Source organism: Thunnus albacares, chromosome 8 (assembly GCF_914725855.1).
Source record: "Thunnus albacares chromosome 8, fThuAlb1.1, whole genome shotgun sequence".
Taxonomy (NCBI): Eukaryota; Metazoa; Chordata; class Actinopteri; order Scombriformes; family Scombridae; genus Thunnus; species Thunnus albacares.
The window spans coordinates 30,671,571-30,692,264 of record NC_058113.1 but is presented as its reverse complement, the minus strand read 5'-3'; the positions used below and the strand labels follow the sequence as shown (position 1 = coordinate 30,692,264).

At 39.5% G+C, this 20,694-nt stretch overlaps 1 protein-coding gene across 4 annotated transcripts; it reads right to left on the bottom strand.

Moving 5' to 3' along the window:
• Positions 1–10,293: 10,293 nt before the first annotated feature.
• Positions 10,294–20,353, bottom strand: hormad1 (HORMA domain containing 1). 4 transcript variants are annotated; one of them, XM_044358140.1, is made up of 16 exons: positions 20,242–20,353; positions 19,931–19,993; positions 18,594–18,738; positions 18,309–18,372; positions 16,528–16,564; positions 16,385–16,405; positions 16,239–16,265; positions 16,052–16,119; positions 15,286–15,434; positions 14,432–14,589; positions 13,546–13,638; positions 12,845–12,914; positions 12,492–12,544; positions 11,821–11,904; positions 11,192–11,245; positions 10,294–10,664 (listed from the first exon to the last, which is right to left on the bottom strand). In XM_044358140.1, the coding sequence occupies exons 2-16, from the start codon at positions 19,961–19,963 to the stop codon at positions 10,569–10,571; spliced, it is 1,152 nt and encodes a 383-aa protein (XP_044214075.1). In that variant the 5' UTR covers positions 19,964–19,993; positions 20,242–20,353; the 3' UTR covers positions 10,294–10,568. The 4 variants fall into 4 exon arrangements, with proteins under 4 accessions (XP_044214075.1, XP_044214076.1, XP_044214078.1 ...); XM_044358141.1 differs by having other exon boundaries at positions 12,854–12,914; positions 20,242–20,352; XM_044358143.1 differs by having other exon boundaries at positions 13,570–13,638; positions 20,242–20,352.
• Between the last annotated feature and the right edge of the window lie 341 nt (positions 20,354–20,694).

The following is a 20,694-nucleotide window of genomic DNA, read 5'->3' as shown; positions in this document are numbered from 1 at the left end:
CCGCATCACCTTTGCATTCGTTTCCCTGACACTTTCATTATAACAATAGGTATATGAAATAGACAGGTGCAAAATGCATGGCAGCCCTCTGTCCTTGCTCGGCCGGTTGCCATGGAAACGGCTGATAGAGTAGGTTATCGATCGCTGTGTCCAGTCCCCCTCCGTTCCCCCACTCCCTGAACCGACTTTTTTTCTGCAGTGATGGGCGTGGATCAATAGCCTGTATATTGTATGCTTTTCTCGCCATTCGTCCTCCATAATAGCAAAAAAGAGAGGGAGAGAAAAGAATTGTAAAATTGTAAGCGATAGCATTTAAGGTAAAAAAAAAAAAAAGATGATTTAAGAAAAAAATTAAAAGGAAAACGCCTGGAGTCTGATGACATATAAATACACTGAAGGTGTTTTTGTATTTTGAGCACTGTTGGGATTCCCTTCTAATTTATGGATGAGGATGAAAGAAAAAAACAAAGTCAGACAGAGAGAAATAAAAGGAAAATGGGGTTACAGGGGCCTACAGCATTCCTTCTGTCTTTCTGTCACAGTCACTCCAAAGTCAGCCTTTTTCTTTTTTCTGGCACACTGTTTACATATACATGTCACGCCACATTTACTCTCATACGTACGTTTTTATACCTATTTATCTAAAACTACTCTCTTTTATTCAAATACATTTTACAATCACCCATCAGAGAGGGCCAATTCATGTCTTTAAAAACGTGACTGTGAATAGAGGAGCTGCTTCGGACCTGGGGGAGCTCGTTTAAATCTCGCCTGAGGGATCCCTCCAGCGAGGGGTCATGGTTGAAGTCATGGAGCACCGGATTTAAAGGTGGGCACTCCTCAAGGTGTCTCTGTCGCCCCGAGGCACGGTCATCACAATTCCAAGAGAGGTGGAAATAAAAGTGCATTGAGGACACAAAGGCTTTTGGACACTTCTGGAGAAATTAGCTGGCCAGCTCACTGATGGTCAACAACCTTGGCTTAGCTACAAACAGACCCCACCTCCCCCCTGTATACCCGTCTAAACGACTTGATCCCATACATCACAATTCATCTCGCCATTTCTCCATACAGTATTGATATTACACTGACAAATGAATGTGAAACAGACAGTTTAGCTGTAATGATTCCAGAGGAGCAATCTAAAAAGCAGGAGAGCAAAAGAGAAAAAGTATATTGCATACGTTTTTACCCTGACCTGCCAAGTTCTCCATACATGCATCATCCCAGTTCAGATTGTACAGCCATATTTACAGAAAAATGGGAGACACAACATGTGTAAACTGAGGTTGAGCCTATATGGACAGTCACATTGTCCATTTTTCCCCTTCAACACCAGGCTCATATTATATACAGTCTCTCCCCCTACACACATATGTCAATATGTTTGGTCTTCACTGGGAGGAATGTGCCCTGAGGCTCCCATATAAAATTAGCAGACCATTCCCATGTTGGCTCCCTTTCATGCCCCCACTTGCAAAGCGGCCAACGCCACTGTATCAATAATTCAGCCACAATTTAGTTGTAGTTGGGCCACATGTTACGGGTCAGTTGTAACAGGCGCTGTTGCCACTGGATGCCTGATCTGTTTGATGGGCTTGTTGGAGGTTTGTGGTCAAATGGCCTGATGTCTAACCATTGCGGTTTGACTAATGTAGGTCTCTGCGGCTTTTCAAAATAATATAAAGTTTGTCTATTATATATGGTTGAGCAGAATGGTGTAACACTTTCAGGGAAAGAGAAATAGATTTTGCTTGTTTATTGACTATTGTCAGTAGTGACGACCCAAAAGTGACTTGTAAATTCAGTTCACCCAGATAATGAGACAACATATTTTCTCACTTATCCGAAGCGGTAGCTATGCAGATAGTTTGGTTTTATTTGGTGACATTTTGAGATGTCAATATCTGAGCTTTTCAGCAGCACACCAGTACGAGCAAAATGAATTTTGTTTGTGGTGCTTAAAACATAAGAAAACTGACATTTTAAAAATTAAACCGCAACGTGTTTTTTCCCAAAACAATGTCCTGCTTTTCATTTAAACTCATTTCTACCGAAGAAAGCGAAACAGAAAAAAAATGTCGACAACATGTTCTGTGGATTATCCAGAGGAACAGGGACTCAGAGTCTGGAAAAAGATGTTGCTGATGAATTTTTAAAAATGTAATTTTTCACTGCATTGAGCACCACAAATAATTGGATTCACCTTTATTGTATTGGAGTGAAAGCAGAAATCTTAGAAATGGGTTATGTATAAAATCTGAGCAAATGAAACCAAAACCAGATATCACTAAATATAAAGGTAAGTGACGCTTTAAACAATAAGTAGTTTATATATTTTTTACATTTGTGGTTTTATGCAGCTTTTGTTTTCTGATTCAGAGTAAGTGATGCATGTTAGAATGATTCGAGGAAGAAGTGATAGCCTCCATTCATGAATGGAAAAAGAAAAAGAAATTACAGAAACATAACTCCTTGTGTCCTCTAGACACAAATGTTATGTTTTTTTCCCCACTTCTTCTTCCAAGAACAATTTTTGTACCATTTACATTTCAAATGACACCATTTCTGAGTCACCTCACCTTTCCTTAAAATCACAATTAATAGCATATAGTGTAGTGATTGTGCCTTACAAATAAAAAGAATTAAAGTCTTCAAGGTTCAAGAGGTTAAACTTCATTAATTGAAAATCCCATCGACAAGATGTAACAGAGCCACCTCACACAAATGTACCATCTCAACGATTAAAGCTTTAAAGAAGCCTGTAAGCACAATAGATACTTGTCTTTTTCCCATGCAGTGCAGAGATGTCTACATGTGAGGCCATCAAGCTTGATGGCCTCACAGCACAAATCAAGCTCAAAACAAATTGACACTTCACAATGTAGCTTATGCTAAAGAACCACATGAGTGTTTTGAGGATTCATCCATAGAATCTGCAGCGGCCTCAAACAAGTCTTGGGGGATCTTCTCCCCCGCATGCATCCCACCAACACTAGTGTATGTCTGCCCTCCTGTCTTAAGCCAGCCTTGGGGTGGTGGAGCTGCTAATCTCGTGCGCTACAGCTGAAATGGAAATCCGCATTTTTATGTGCACACTGGATAGGAGGAAGGGGCTTGAAGAGGAGAGAAGTGGCTGCCCTTGCACCTTGGCTAGATGAAAAGCCCTCAAAGCCTGGAGAGGAGGAAAAGACTGGCAGGGCAAAAGTCAAACTCCCAAGGCCATCAGACAGAATGAGAGAGAAAGGAGAATCTACCAAACTTTTCTTCTCCCCTCCGGCACATTGTGTATGTGGTCAAACCGAGGACCTGGTGTGGAAACTCTGAGTTGCTATATATGAAATGTACATTCAGCACCATTGCAAACTTCTGGGCAACTTGTGAGAGGCGGCCAGACTGCAATGACCTGTTTTTGTGTTTAGTATTTTACTCTTTGACGAGTCTGACAGATGCTCTCTCTTCAGATTTTCAGAATTGTTTTTTTTATAGTTAGCCTAAGGTACCGAATCACTTGGAACTTAAAAATTTTTCTTTGCCAAGTTGATTATGAAATGTTTCTGTATATTTTGTGAGTGACACATCTGTTATGTCTCTGCAGTTGTATCCTGTTTGCACCAAAACAAACGTGCAGTAATTATTAGGGCTGGAAATCAAATCACTCACACAATATGATACTATGATAACAAGTCTGTGATAACAATGGTTTTACCATACAGGTGATTCTGTCATATGTGACATATTGCAATATCTGTGCAACTGAAGAAGAAAGTTTACAGGTATGAATCGATCATATATCATATTTATTATTGCCTGATAAAAAGCTTTCAGTTTCAGTTTTTATAGACAACTGAGATTTTAAAAAATGTGTACAAAAAGGCAGTGACTTGAGCCTTTTTAAGACACACTGCAACGTATACACATCATTTAAATGGCCTTAAATGTATTTTCTCCTTTTACAGCTCCTTATTACTGTGTTCTTCATACTTCATACTGGTTTTGAGTAAGAGATGTTAACATTTGTGTTTTTTCTGTGCTCCTCTCACGGGCTCAAAGCGGGCAGAACTCTGCTGGCGGTAGGTAAATTCAGGTATTTCCACTCACCAATCAGAAGTCGACATTTAACAATATATGAATCAGAGTCAGAATGTGATATTTTATTATGTGTGTTGCTAGTGCGACCCCACTCAAACCACACTCACACAGATTTTTCAGTGTTAAACTACTATTCCTTCATTTTCTTAGTCAATCTTTGTTGCTTATTTAATCACACATAGATAATGTAGTGCCAGCAGTGGAACCAATCAGGATGACATAAATTGGACTTCTGTTGGGAGTATTGCTTTTGTTTAAGACACTGGTGGCATCACGGCCATACTGACAAGTTAACAACCACTTCCAAAACTGTGTCACAAATGTAATCCAGTGTCTGACTAATTTACCTAAAGACGTTACTTACATACAGTGGAAAATTCAAACGTGAAAGCATAAAAGTTCCCTAAAATCGCAATTGAGTTTGGTTCCTGGGACTATGTGGTAAAAAAGGGCTATAATGTTATCACCCTGGCTCAAAAAAATAACATAAAATGAAACTGATAACTTGCTTTCAGCCTTCTATAAAAAAGGAAAGTAGAGGACAAGAGAAATGTCCCTACATTTTAGTTCTGCGCCCCTCTCACAAATGACTCCATGAATACTAATTCACTTGCTTTAGTGTTAAAAACCTAACATTTTAAATTCATGCCTCAAGCTCTTGCAGTGATGACCGTAATAATTTCTTTGTCCATCTTCTGTTTTTTTTTTTTTTTTTTTTTTTTCAGAAGCTACAGTAAATTCACCCATTTACTAGGATCAATAATGGATCACAGAAAAAAAATCCACTGTAGATGCCTCAACATCATCTGATGCTGGAGGTTAAGTGTTCCAGAGTACACATAGAGGTATGTGTGCTAAAAAAAAAAAAAAAAAAAGGCGTAAAGCACAGAAGTGATATATGTCCTTAAGCACCTCAGTGTGCTTTGCTGGCACTCTTGATGAGTTGTCGCTGTGATTGGGTGGAAAAACAAGTCTAAGTGATGTGGCCCTCCATTCACCTGACCATCAGTTCGGTGTGTCTGCCATCATGGGTCCGTAGCTGGGCCGAGTCTGCGTGGCACGGCGACGTATTGCGCAGGTATACGGCAGTCAGTAGTTATTCATCATCCATAATGTTAACGATTACAGCATGTCGATAACAAACCCAGGAGTTAAATGAGTTTGTGCACTCAGCTACGCCTGCGCCTTGGCGGTTCAAGGTCACTCCCTCCCGTGCCTGACAGGAGGGATGATTCCCGGGCCAGGCTGCAAGCACACACATCTTGCCTCAAGGTCAAGTGTGCCACTATTTAGAACAAATAGATACATAAAACACTCAATCTTGTGGGTGGGTAAAGTATGGGCCAGGACCTTGGGCTGGGATAAAGTTGGCCTGCAGCTCGTATATTTCGCGCTGTACTTGTATTTCAGCTTGACACTTTGTCACCCCACACCTCATCCGCCTCTTTCTCCCCCCCATCTACCCGCTTTAACGTTTTGAAGTCCCTCTTATGTGACTGAATGCAAAAAGTTAGCATTGATTTTCGTCATGTAAGAGCTTACCGGAGTGCAATGTGGACGAATCTTGGGCGTCTCAGGATGACAAACTGTGTTTATCATTCAGCCCGGTGGCCAGCTGAATTTAGACTCCGCAGCCTCCTTTAAGCTGCTCTGTCAAACATACCATGACCAAAGCTGCTATTCACCTATGAATGGTTGAAAAAATAAAAACACAGAGGGCCTTTGTGTTTGAGCAAGAGCAGGACAAGGCCAGGGCGCGTGGCGAGAGGATACACTTGATTTGGAGTCAGTTAGCAGCTCATGCCTATCGTAATGGACAATGGGGCAAGGGCAAGTTTCTCCCTCCCCTTAGCTTTCCTCTCTCCCTTTCCCTGTCTCTCGGCGTGCTTCCCCCAGGAGACACGAGCCGGGGGCTGGGCGCTCTGATGGCCAAGCGTGACATTTAAACCCCTGCCCTCCGGTAGCTTTAGGGGGGCTTTGTGGAGGAGATAGGGGGGGCGCAGAGAGGTCCATCTGAGCACAGAGAAAGAAAAAAGGGGGTACGGACAGAGGCTCACCCTATAAACCCCCTGTCCCTCGATGCACACGCACTAACCCCCACCCCACCCCACCCTCAGTCCTCCACAGCTTCCCCCTGCAGAAATCCTCAGTGTGTCAGTAAGGTGGGGGCCCCATTGTGAGTGGGCCTGCCGCTGAAGAAAAGGGCCCTTTGGTGGTAAACAATTCAGCTGTCCACTCTGATCACAATGGGGGCACATCCCATTGCTTTGAGCATCTGTTTCGAGTAGGTATTGGTCCCCTCGCCGCTCGGCAGCGCTGACCATACATACCCGGTGAGCGACTAAATCCCTGAATCTGCTGGCCCACTACCACCTGCTCTCAGCATCCCCTCCTTTCATCATTCCTTATTCGGATCAATACTGTTGACTCCGCCGCAGTGTCTCTCAAAAGACAAGTTGAATAGCCTCGTGTTGGCTGTTTAGGAGGATCGCATGCTTTTTAAATAGTGTACAGTGAGGAGGCCAACTGTACGAGCTGATTAAGGCATGCATGAGAAAGAAGAAGCTTTTCTGTCATGACACAAGGCAGCAGGAGTTATCTGTAGGGGCCTCGTTCTTGCAGCTCATTCCATGGCTACTTATCGCCCCCTTGTGGTTGTTTGAGGACGTTTCATCCCTTCTTGTAAAATCATCCACTGCTGCTACAATGAGGTTCTTGATCTCTATGTAAACATACAGTGGTGGATGGATTATTCAGTTTCTTTACTTAGCTAGAAGAAGCAGTTTAAAAACACTCGAGTGAAAGTCCTGTACTCAAAATTTTAATTAACTACATAAGTATTATGAGGTCTAAACCCTGAGGTCTGCACCACCTCTCAGTCCTTTTAGGCTTAAAACTTTTCTGTTTACCACTGCCTTTTATTAAATACAATTTTAGAACCATTCATTCATATTTTTCATGGCACTGTATTTGTATTATCCTTTAATGTATTTTATTATATATTCTATTCTATTTTACTCATTTAAAATCCTATTTATACTGTTTATACTTTGTCTTATTCATTTTGTGTTTCTTCTGTATCTTGTTTTAATGCCTTTTATGTCTTATGTACAGCACTTTTCTTTTTTTTCCCCTTTTTTTGATTAAAGGTGGTGCTTTGCCTCATCAACAAAAGTACTAATGCAGACTGGACCATTTCAGAGTGTTATATTATTATATATTATTGGAAAAATATTGCTAATGTATTAGCAAGATTTTGGTCTTATCTTATTTAGTTGTTGTAATTCTATCATATCGATTTTTCTGATCAGCTAAGAATTTAAATATTCATTTGAAATGTAGTAAAGTAGAAGTATAAAGTAACACAAAAGAAAAAAAAACTAAAGTCAAAGTACCACAAAGTTTGACTTATACAGTCATTAAGTGCTGAGTTTTGACCCCTGGTAACATACATGTTTTGTTATTTAATGTAAGTATATGAAACAGCGTAAGAATGTTCAAAAATCAGATTATCTTACTCCTCGTTTTCACCACAGTTTTTTTTTTTTTTTCAGAAAACATTTGAATGACATATTTTCTGGATTTGCTCCAATGCTTCTGCCCACCGCCTGATTCCAAAGGGCCAACAGTGAGCGGGGTACTCTGCTGGGGAAGCGCTAATCAGCTCGGAAACATTTGCTGCCCTTCTGGCAAGGTCAAAGGGGCCACGGTCCCTGGGCTGGATGTCCACTCCATCCCTCGCTCCTCCCCCTCCTGTTGTAAAGCCCAGCCCCCCCTTGGGGCCTATAGGCCCTGCAGGCACAATCACCGCACAGCGACTATAGGCTCACAGAAGCTGGCTTTAATCTATATGGAGCCCTGGGATGGACTGCGGCTGTCTGTCCATCAGTCTGTCAGTGTGTCTTGCCTTGACCGTACACAGGCGGCCCTGGACCTGAGTTATCGACTCAGACAGACCGAACCCAGATTTCTGATTGGTCTGCAGAGGCGTCCGGCGGGCCCCTCCTGCTGTTTGACCAGCTGATTGATCTGTTAACACTGGCCGCTGGACGTGTGTCCCTGAATTTAATTTCAGAATTCATTTCTGGGAGACGTGTGTGTACAGAAATGATGTAGAGTCCCAGGATCCGAGTGAAGGATCGAGGGTGGAGGTGAAATAAAATTGCAATTTAGATTCCCTTTCTCCGTTATCGTTACATAGTTGGAACATGTTTGATGGGAACACTGGTATACCATTAAAAGATGTTCTTATGTTGTTGTTTTTTTCATTTTCACCTAAAGTGTGCCATTGAAAGTCATATTCATGCCTCAATGTGTCTGATCTCTAGGGGCTACACTCCTCGGTGTGCCACATGATGCAATTTCTCGATACATGTATTTTTCAGTGTGTTTCTTTTTATTTTCCATTCCATTGGATACATTTTGCCTTTTGGGTGCTATTTATCGGTTCATTTCTGTGATATAGTGTTGCTGTAATGTCTATAGCAGAGATATTGGTTATCTACAATACATGACTAGACCTGCAATGGTGCCTTTACCCTCATTGCATTTCATCACTTATCAATACCCAGAGAACCCCCCCCCCCCCCCCCCCCTGCTGTCAAAATAATAAAAAAGTGTTGACAAATGCCACTGGAGTCAGGCTATGAGGTTAGGTAACCCTGATTCATTTCACAGCTCATAAAGGGCGTCAATGCACAGATGTGTGGGTATTGTCCACCATGGATTTCCTAGTCCATACTGCTTTACTGTATGCTTCTGTGTTATCTGAAAAACCCATAAAATACACAGAGACAATGAAATAAATGTTGTAGCGAAGACAATGCCCGTGTTAGGAAGTGAGGGCTGATTTGATGGAGTCTCTCTTTCCACATCCCCCCCCCCCCCCCCCCCCCCCTCACCCACCCACCCAACCCTGCTCTGGCCTGCTCCAGACACAGAGAGGAGGGGCTGCTTGGATATGCATCACAAAGGCTTCCTGCAGTATTGATCTGCAGTGGGTTAAGGCAGTCTATCAGCAAATGTCCCTCTCTCTGGGAAAAACAATAGGAGATTAAAAACACACAGCTTGCCGGGCGGGAGGCTGCTGATGGGCCCTTATCTGGGCCCAAAGGTCACTGTGTACAGATATAATCCACTTTCACTTAACAGCTTCATTTAAGGCACCTCACATGCAAATGGTGGCATTTGGGGGTCTATTCAAAGATGGAGAGTTGTTTTTCAAGACGCAGGTTAAGTTGGTTTTTTTATTTTTTTTTTTCTTTCTCCAAGGCAGGAGGTTTTTGACAGGCAGGAAGCTGAAACTGTTGAATCTTTAAACTGTAGCAGACGACTTGCATTTCCTTTTTTCAAACCAAAAAAACCCAAAAAAACAAGTGCAGGTGTCTGATGGCGTCTTGAGGGAAGCAGGTGTCAAGTGTTATGACTGTAAAACCTCCAGAGCTATGCACTTATCAATACACTCTATTCCAGACCACAAGGCCCTATAAAAATTAGAAAATCTAAATCACACACAAACTGTACACAACACACCAATGTATAAATGCTGTAGATAAATATCACTATAAAATTAGTGCATGTAAAGACTAAGAAATAAGTAAGTGTGAGTAACTGTAACAGTTTTTGGTAGAATTAACCAAAGCTTCAATTATGTTGTTCTCTAGCTTCTCTTCAGTTCATACAGCACATTTATACAAGGTTATTTATCACTGCCTGCTTACAGCTAATAAAAGTATGACTCACATTAAACCCCTGCACACACTATTACATCCTCATGGCATCATTGTAAGTGACTGTAAGTCTACATACTGCTGTTTTAATACCTACAACAATACTATATAAGACCATACAGCAAGACCCAAACAGATACCTTCTCCACCTTTTTGAAATTTGGATCCAGTAGATCATCTGTAAAATCATTGCCAAGATATTTCCTACCTGCATAATTTAAGAGCTTCTCCACTCAAGCAGAACTGTGGACATGTTCTTTTATCTGTGCATTAAATAATAATTTCATTACTTTATTATTTCACATTATTTCTGATATAAAAGTCATCATCATGTTGGGAGCAGCTCTGCACAAAGAAAATATAATAACTGACCTGTATGGTTTGTTGCTCCTTAAAGTATTTTGATAGAGCACATCAGAAATACATCTGACTTGACTTAATAACTAAGAGTCATATAAACTGTGACACCTTCTGTTGATAGATGCATTTTATTCAAGTAACTGAGAATGACAACAGCAAAACAAACATAACCAGTAAAGACAACTTAAACACTGTTTTATTAAGTAGTATTCCAACTTCAGAGATGCAGACCGTTCAACTGTAGTGACATATTTATTTAAATGTATTTTACAAAACATTTTGGGGGGATTCCCTTCAGAACGATGTAACTTGTACGCAAAGTTGAAAATTTAAAAAAAAAAAGCATCAGTTCAGCAAATGCTTCCTAGTTAGCGGTGGGGTGTAAGGTCAGTAGTGCTCTTTGGGCTCGCTGAATTTGCGTTTCTTCCTAGACGCGGAGGTGGACGGCGTTTCCTGGCTGTTGGGGATTTCATACTGAGAAACCTTAAAACAGCAAGAAGACACACGCAGTCAAGTCGAGTCAAGCCAAGCCCTGTATTTTTTACGCGTCTACTAACAGGTAACATCCCACTCTGAAACCAAAATGATGAATGCTGACTCATGTGTGAAACAACAAAAGGTTCCTCTGCGTTTTCCACTTCAAAATTCATCTGAAATCTGCCGTAGACATGCTTTTTTTATGCAAAAGCACTGACGTAACAGATAAAAATGTTCATTTTTTCCAAATTGAGTTCACCATGAACATTTTTACACCTGAAAAAAATCATTCATGAACTGGAAATTGTTTAGAGCCTCAAAATTATTTACGCACTTTCCAGTCTTGGTATATATATATATACATATAAATACTGTATATTTAATGAAGTGATCTGAGGTAGCAGGCACATACTGTAGCTCTAACATTATATGTAGAGTGACGGGTGCTTTATTGTTCACCAGCTGCTTTACATTCTGCTAAAACAGAGACGAGGAGATCAGAGTTCACTAATGCTGCCATACGAGTTTCTCACCATTTTGTCCTTTGTAGCTGTCGCCTTCTTGTTGTTCACAGTCAGGTTTGTCTCCTTTCCGCCCACACACACACACACACACACACACACACACACGCCAAAACATACTTAAGACATTCTCAAAAGAGTTATCACTGAGCTTCACTTTATTTATTTCTTTGCTAATGAGTTTTGTAACATTATCATGATTATAATTTAGATATTTAATGAATCATTTATTTCTAAAAATCTACTTAACTGTGTCACCGTCTTCTACAACAAAAAGTTTTACGTACACAATACTCAAATATCCCAGTTGTAAGTCAATGCATACAAACATCATAAATACGTTAAAATAACCTGAGTGAGCTCACATTAAATTATGACCATTTACCCCATTAATAAAATAAATACTGGCGCGATGAAACGTGTAACTCTTACTCTTACTTTTAGGTTGTAAAACTGCAAACTCAAAAGAGGATTATGGGTATAATTTCTAAACTTTCACATAAACTGTAACCTGAGATCAGCGCCACACTGAAGCGTGTGTTTTTTTTTTTTCAGACTGAAGGGTCGTTCAGGTCGTCTAGCTGTAACGGTGTAAAGGAGACGACGGGTTTGCTGTTGAGTTTTAAAGTGGCTGGACTAACCGTAGTGGATTTGATGATCCGTCCACTCCTGGTCCTCTTCAAACCGACCTCCATGTCAGAGGTCCTCTTCACCAGAGTGTCCATCTGAGAGGGGACAGATGGTCCGTAACGCCGCCGACCATAAGTGCAGCCTAAGTGGCCCTTTTGTTTCATGTTTACACAGAGACTACGAGTCATCCCGCCTTCTTGTACTGCTGAGAATCTGTTGACATTTTCTGAATTCTTTGTGTTAAAAGATGTTTGTTTAAATCTGATTTTTTTTTTTTTTGGTATTTGATAAATTCAACCAGTTGTGAGAAACCCAGACTACAATCAATTTCACTTTAAAAACTTTCTTCTAAAAGATTCGCTTGAAAAGAAGCGATCCCGAGAATGCCTGGATGAAAAATGGTGGACAAAAACTAGCCTTCAGCTTCAACTTCTTAACAAAAACAATTATTCTGTTTTACTGTCTTCCACAGCTTTTTTTCCACAAGGTGCATTTACTGCTTGCTGTTGATTATGAAAAGCTTTTATTAAGCCTTTATGTTTTGATTCCTCACCACCAACTATTGAATGAGTGAATCTATAAATGTATTTTAATGTATAAATCTTACCTTCTGCAGCTTCAGATTATTTCACGTCACATGCTCACGACGTGTTGAGGTCAGTGTAGTTAACGTCACACTTACCTCTGTGACTTCCTCACAACTCTCGATCCTCTCATGACAGCTCATCTGGATCTCTTCAATTCATAAAAAAAAAAGAAAGAAAAATTCTCCATTAAGTTCACAAAGTGCTAATTCTTCCTCAAGTCTGGACTGTTTTGATATCATTTAGTCTGATAATCTGATTTATAAGTATAACAGTACATTTTTACAGTAAATTTAATTTAACCTGATGATACCTTATATACAGTTGACTATAAGATAACACAGCTACAAGCTTGTAGTGATGTCATCACCTTAACACATGCAATTATTTTATACATTATGTCAACATTATAGTAAACAAACTACACCACTGAACTGAACCCTTTTTTAACCTGAATTACCAGTGTTGCCCAAGTCTGTGTTCTCCTTGTCGGGCTTCTCCACATCTTCAATCACGTGACTCTAAAAGGTTTAAAAAAAATGTTATCTGAACACAGTGATCGCACAGTGTCAACACGCTCGCTGACCACGACAACAGACTGCTGTCGATCACAGACGGTGACTCACGCATCCTGTGACCTGGAGCCTTATTTGCGTTTGCGACATTTTAACGTTTCCCAATTCCTGTGTCGATCACAGAGGCTTTGAACACGTTCAAACTTGTGACATGTGTAATAGTTGTGGAGGTCATGTCAAAATGTACAAACAGACACTGTGTGTTAAAGCTCGTCTGTGTCTGGATAAAGATAAACAATGTCTTCACTGTTATTCATTTATTACTTTGTAATAATAAACACAGATACGCCTGTAACTGGACTATATAAACATGACTGTATTCAAAGTTTTGTTGTGTTTAAAAATACTACTTTTATGACATTTTTACACCACGTTATTTCCTAAAAGCAAAAAAAATAAAATTGGATAAATGTACAAAACAATATCCTCGTACTTGTCAATTAGGAAGCATAATATCTTCAATTCTCTAACGTTTTATTGATATTTTTTAGTCTCATTCATGATTACTTCACCTAAATTGATGACATGCTTTACTTTTAACTCAGAGAAGTGTTGATGGAGTGAAATGAACGATTACTTTGTAAGTTGTTTGTGTGCCGACCTGAGACAGAACGTCCTCCTCCACCATTTTCAGAACCCACTTCTCCGTCTCGTGAACGCTCTCCTCCACCTGCACACATTAAGCGACATCCATAACTGTCGATCAAAATCAGCTCCCGAAAGTGCTGACTGTGGTGAACCTTGTGGATCAGGAGACGAAGGCCAAAAGACAGTTGATACAATTACAATACAACAACACCTCCAAGAGGGGGAATATTAAGAGGTAGAAGTTAAGCTATACTATGTAGGTATTCGGGTGCATATAAAGGCTTTTATGATGCCTAAAGCTGCATTCACACCAAATCAGGCGGTGTGATGTTCAGCCGCAGGGTCGAGCGGAGGTGTGTGGGGTTTGTGGGCGTGTTTATTTGTGCTCTAGAATGTAACCGCTGTGAAACAATCAGAAAATAATGTTTTATTGATCTGATTCGCCGGCTTTCTCGCTACCAGCGCTCCCTCTCTTCATTCACTCTGTGGCTCGCTCGACCACAGCTGCTCTCTCTCTCTCTCTCTTTCTCTCGTCTTTTTTTAAAAATGAGTCGGGAAGCCGACAGCAAAGTCTAACTTTACTAATGTTATCAAGCGAAGAGAAATGTCCTCCCCCCTCGTCCTGGTAACGTCTTTGTCCTCCCTCACGACAGAGTTTACAACTCTTGTGATTGGCCACTGCAGCCTTCAGCCGCAGTGACGTCGGGTTTCTCCAAAAGTTGACTCTGGCTCAACTTTCCGGCCACAGTCCGGTGTGGCGCCGCGCTACCCCCATTCAAATGAACGGGACGACTGGTGTGAATGCAGCCTAACAGCCTACTTCAAGTCAGGTTCAACACGTCCTCTCCGTCTCTCTCACTCTTTCCTTCCTTCACCTGCTCCAGTCTCGATCTCTCTGTGGCCATGTCCAGCTTCACGGTGTGGAAGGGGGTGACCACCTCGCCCATGGTGAGTTTGACAGGCTCCTTGTCAAACTTCAAACTGTCGCCGTCAGTCTCCTTGAAGCCTGGCGGCTGGTAGTCCTGAGGAGTGACTGGAGGGCAGACGGACGGAGAAACAAACAATGAGACGGCGACTCATAAAATAATTGACAGTATGTTCAATGTGGTGCCTTTTTTTTTGACAAAGAAAGGGTTAAAAGGAGGCACAAGTTTAATATTTTTACATCAATAAAAGCAAACTCCTAATATTGTTGCCACGGGTTAAAAACACGCTGTGCATATGCTGTGTATGCAGAGTGATTTGCCTCTAAGGCAAAACATTTCAAATACCGTTCACAGATAACTTCACAGCTACCTGGATTTCAGCCTGGTGGCATTTCTGGATCTTTGTGATAAACAGGCATCGAGAGCCGTCTTATAATGATGAATATAAATAATCTGTGTAAATCTAAATATGTGAAAAGATTACAAATAAGTTTATAGACTGTGGCCATTTTTAAGAAATGTACAGGGAAAATATTTTAAGAGAGTAAACACCTAAACAAAGCACTACATTATGATATAAAATGAAAAAAAAGGTTTATTTGCTGTTTTACCTATGTACATTATGCAAATATTAAAAAATATAAGAACACTTATTTCCAAATATTCTTAATTTGTAAGTATGTTTGCATCAAATAGAGGGACGCAGTTACAAATTCTCATTGTGAAACTGATTTGCCCAGATGATAACTACAGTGTGCTTGTGTGTGTGAGTGTGTGTGTGTGTGTTCCTGCATGTGTGTTACCGTCATCATAGTAAGCCAGTTTCATGTTGAGGCAGACGCTGTCGGGCAGAGGACCCAGGTTCTGCATCAGAGTGTAGAGCTTCCTCACCAACAGGATGCTGGCCTTCTTAGTGTTGCCGCACGACATTGTTGACACCTCGTCGTTGTTGCTGACGAAGAAATGAAACCCAGTCAACCCGGCGCTGCAGAAATGTTCCTTCAGTATCATTCTCTTTGCTAGGAAAACCATTACACTGACTGGTAAAATACACTCAAGTTATTGTTGAGTTCTGTGGTGAAGTCGCACATTACAGCTGCTCAGACTGAAACTACTCTGACTCCACCTGTTAAATCCTGTTGTAGCAGTTTCCATCATTCAAACATATGTTTCATGGCAAAGTATGATTCCAAATATAACTTTATTAAAATTAAAAATAGCATCTTATCTTTCAGTGTTTCCCTCCTATCTTCTCTGATGTAGCTTCAATTACGTTTTAGTTCAAAAACAAGGTGAGTTTATAAATATTGTTCCATATAATCTCTTATACTAAGGAATAAAAAGTAAATTCAAGCTACACGTCAGAATTCAAAGGCTTCAAGGGGTTAACTGCACCGACTGAGTCACATTAAGATGGAAAGTCAAGTTGCTCCCTGGTAGGTTTAAGTGTAAAACCGACCTAGAGGTGATTCATGCTTGTGTAAGTTTCCTTATCTCTTTGTTTCCTGCACTGATATTCAGTGTCATGACTCGCTTTGTCAGTTAACTTATTCTAACTTTTAAAGTCACCTTTCAAAGTCCATCTGTGCTCCAGATGAAGTGTACAGGATCCTAAACTGGTAGAACTCAGTCACTGTCTGAGAGATAAGACAAGACAGGTGCTCTATATGATACACACATAAAAATGATATGAACTGCTTGTTATCTGTACGATAGGAACATCATTAAAAACAGAAGAGATAGAGCTGCATGTTACCTCAGGATTCTCTGGGTCGGTGTAGATCTAGAAAAGGGCAAAATGAACATTTCTGAATTTCTTTAGGCTTATTATGTTTATGTTTTTATCAAAATCAACATTCAAAAAGACCAAACATAAGAAGTCGAATGGTAACAAATACTCACAGACATGATAACTGTCCGCAGCTGATGGGAGGAAAAAAAAATACCACATTAGTTACTATGAGTCATAAGAAAAACATGAAACAGGACTGAATCAAACATACAACAAGTCTTCTGACAGATGGAAAGGGTTGAATATGACTTACATATTTCTTCTGGATGGCCTCAAAGCATCCCTGCATCCTTTAAGAGTTCAAAAAAAACACACACACATCTAATTACAAGTGAACATACTTTCCAATTCTTCCACATATAAGGATTAACAGGGTGAGTGAGCAGTGACTCATCATCAAAACCAAGTGAAGCCAAGTGTTCTGGCATTTAAGTCTGCTTCTGTTTGTGTGCAAGTGTGATACAATATGATGTACTGAAGACTGTGGCTGGAGACATAAAACTCAAAATAATACACTTCTGAGATATAAAAGAATGAAGTAAAAATGGGATAAACAGAAATAGTTTTGAGGAAACCCTTTTGGATTGAAGTCACAATCATAAAAATTGTCAAGATGATAATATAAACGAATTTACTTTTGATCATCAGAGATCTCCCCTCTGTTCCTCTCATCATTTAAAACTAGACACTGCTGAGTGTAATATCATTATACAGCTTACATTTCAAGGTCTGAAGTGCTCCACTTTTACAGTTATGAGTTTAGTTTTTTCTTCTTCTTTGTATTGTAAATGTTTGGTCATGGTTTCATTGGGCCTCATTCACAAACAGTACTTACACACAAATCTGTGCTTAAACTGTACGAAATCTGAGATTCATCAACATGTTCTTACCTTCATCTGTTCTTACTGTGCAAACAACGGTCTTAAGAAACGATATAGTCAATAAACAGTATATTAGAACCACAATAATTTAACTGATATTAAATAATTGATATTTAAAATGATTGGGCCTAAATATACAACATTAAAAAGTGTGAAATTGCTAATAATACACAATTTATTTACCAATTATAAAATTAATAGCTAAGACGTTGTAATCCATAAATAATCATCATAAATGTAATGAAATTATTAATATATTAAGACTGTCCTGTTCACACTTGGATGAAAATAGCTTATATATGGAAATTTACATGTTGGAATGTGACAGCGATTCATTTCCCCCATCAGACCAGGCTGTGATATATGCAGCTGGTTAACCAGCAGCCTGTTCAGTGTCCTCACAGCCGGACATCTACACATTTACCATCTTTTTATTTTGTTACGGATGTACTGCTTAGTAGTGGTGCAACAGGTATGCAGGCTGTACACAGGATTCACAATCAGGCTCCAAACGGTTGTGCTAATGACATGTTTACCAGCCAAATCTGCCTTTTCTACTATTGTTTGCAGTAAAGTTCTTCTACATTTTTTTCTATCATGGCCCCCTTTGCAATGAGTGACAGCTCTCTCCACTGCTGCACCGCCTCAACAGAGCTTTCCTTATACGGAGAAATGGGGGGCGTGGTAGTATGCTAATTGCCGATAGTGGGCACACAACTGTCAATTTAGAGTGATTCTGAATCACTTACATACGCACAGTCCTAAGAACATAATTGGTCAGTGCGCATGTGTTACAAGTCCGACAGTAATTTCACATGCGCGCTTATTTTGTGTACAAAGTAAGAACATTTCTACACACATATTTGTGAATGAGGCCCCTTGTGTGTAAATATCTTCTGAAAGCAGCAATCACCCAGCAACATATTACACTGGAAAACAGTCTATTGACATTAAGTTATTTGGTCAAAAACATCGTAATATTTGATTCTGTCATTGTCTTCCAGCCCAATCTATGTTATGCTTCACATTAAAATCCTGTTTGAACAGGAGTATTGTACAAATGTGTTAAAAAAAAAGGATCATTCAACTTGCTGTTTTCCTATAAACCTGATCATTGGCTCTAGTCTGCAAGTGCAAAGTTGTAGCTTTTTACCACTGAACAATCTGACTGGCACCAGGACAACTGTGCTCCTCTCTAAGGATCATCACTTTCTGATCTGTGGCAAGACAAAAGAAGGGTAAGAATCTCCTTAGTATATATATGTCCAAATGGCAAATTGATCTTTATAGCTCATGGAAAGCTGAGTTTAACAAATGTAGGTAAACTGTTGGCTCACTACTGTGCCAGACTTTTGGTTGTCAATACCAATTTCTGGCTGGTAAAATAGTGGAAGTGACTTTTCAAATTTAGGATCTAGCAGCCAATATGTGATCTGACCTTCAACATATTTGTTCCCGTAAGCTTTCTCAGGAAAAAGACCCCTGAGGTACGTGATGCCAGAGACTGCGATGGCCAGAAGCTTCTTTATAACAACCAAGGACTGCTGCTCTGTGAGAACCTGATTCGGCAACAGCTGAGTATCCTGCATGTGTGAGACAAATTAATCACAGACAGAGTGCTGAACACTCACTCACTACAGTTAACACAAACACCAGATAGTCAACAGCTGCATTTAAACAAGTGAGGCTACAACATTTTGTATCTCAGTGGTAATTTTTTTACAACTTGTGATCTTTGAAGTCATAAATAAAACATATAAACATAAAAACATATAACCATTAATAATGACATAAGGGCATGGAAATGTAGGAGTAGTACACCGCCACTGATTTGAAAGTGTACAGCGATAAAATTACTACCTTGTCATACCTTGGTAAAGAGTAGAGCTGCAACAAGTAATTGATTAATCAATCAGCAGAAAATTAATTGGCAACTATTTTGATAATCCAATAATGGTTTTAGTCATGTTTTTAGGAAAAATGACCAAAATTTGCTTGTTGTGGCTTCTCAAATGTGAGAATTTGAACCTTTTAAGTGTCATACATGATAAAAAATTGAATATCTTTGGGTTGATCTAACAAAAACATTTAAAGACATCAGATTGGGCTCTAAGAAATTACAATGGGTATTTTTAATTATTTTCAGACAGTTTATAGACAAAACAATTGATTGAGAAAATAATCTGCAGATTAATCAATAATGAAAATAATCGTTAGTTGCAGCCCTTGTAAATAGCTTAACATATTAACTTTTTATGAACCAGAGATGGAAGAAGTACTCAGGTCCTACCACAATGTAAAAGCCCCATGTTACAAGTGAAAGTCCTGCATTCAAAACTGATTTCAATTAGAAGTAATGAGGTGAAATATACCTAAACTATCAAAAGTAAAAGTACTCATAATAGCCCTTTTTCAGAGAGTTTTATTATTAGATTATAATAACTGATTAATTAATGTCTAAGTGGTGATTTAATGTTGTAGTTCGTCAGTGTGGAGTGATGTTTTTACTACTCTGTAGCATCATATTTAAAAATGCATCATGTTTAAGAATATGATTTATGTTTTGCATCTAAAAACATAAATTGAAATACTGTAAGTTATATAACCAAGTAAAGTAACGTTATCTCAAAATTGAACTTAAGTACAATACATGATTAAATGTACTGTACTGTTATGAAGAGGGAGGAAACTTGCATTTAAAAAAAATAGCAACTGTGTTTTCAGCATCACAAAACAGTGAATGTACATTAGCAAGTGTGTCTGTATTAATTTTACCTGTGAAGTTCTCACTTGTTGTACGCACGCCATTGCTTTGGTGAGAAAACACAATGTAAAAAGCTGCAAAGGACACAGAGACATTAAATGAAGAGGATTAAAGATGTAACATTTTGTTTAACTAGGTTAGTTTGATACTCTTAACATTATTGCAAATTATCATAAGCTATAACTAACTAGCTAGCTTACTAAATTAGCTAATTATCCTTTTGCATTTACGTTACACCGGCCAAAAGTCTCTTCCATACTGATATTAAGCTGTCTCTTCGTATTAAGATAATTTAGCCTGTTGACAATGATAATGTACTTACAAAGCAAAGATAAAGTTGTATTTTAGCAAAATATACAGTACAAGCAGTTAAAAATCAAGCTCGTAAAACGACTATTCCCGCTAATTGTTTGATTGACAGGCAGCAACAGCGTCACCAACAAGTAGCCAATCACAGAGAAGGGAGTTTGTTTTAATGCTTTATGGCTCTAACGACCCGATTGGCTGGGTACACGTGATGTGTTCACTCACCACCGGAACACAATGAGTATTAAATTAAAAACCAGCATGTTGCATCGATTATATACCTGTTTATGTTATTCAAATGATTTGTGTTGATGCAGTGCGGCCGCCGCATCGCCCCCAGTCTCCATTTTGTCAAATCATTGGCCAACGAGCTGTCAATCACGGAGAACTGCGCCCTTACTGGTATCCCATTGGCTCTTTTTTGGCCTTTACTGCTCCGCTATTGGTTACTGTACATGTCGATCACAAG

Coding starts and splice junctions, on each gene's coding strand:
- hormad1 (XM_044358140.1), bottom strand. CDS start 19,963: ATGGCGTGCGTACAACAAGTGAGAACTTCACAG. Junction 16,120..16,238: donor CCGACCCAGAGAATCCTGAG/GTAACATGCAGC, acceptor CTTATCTCTCAG/ACAGTGACTGAGTTCTACCA. Junction 11,246..11,820: donor GGATCATCAAATCCACTACG/GTTAGTCCAGCC, acceptor GTGGGCGGAAAG/GAGACAAACCTGACTGTGAA.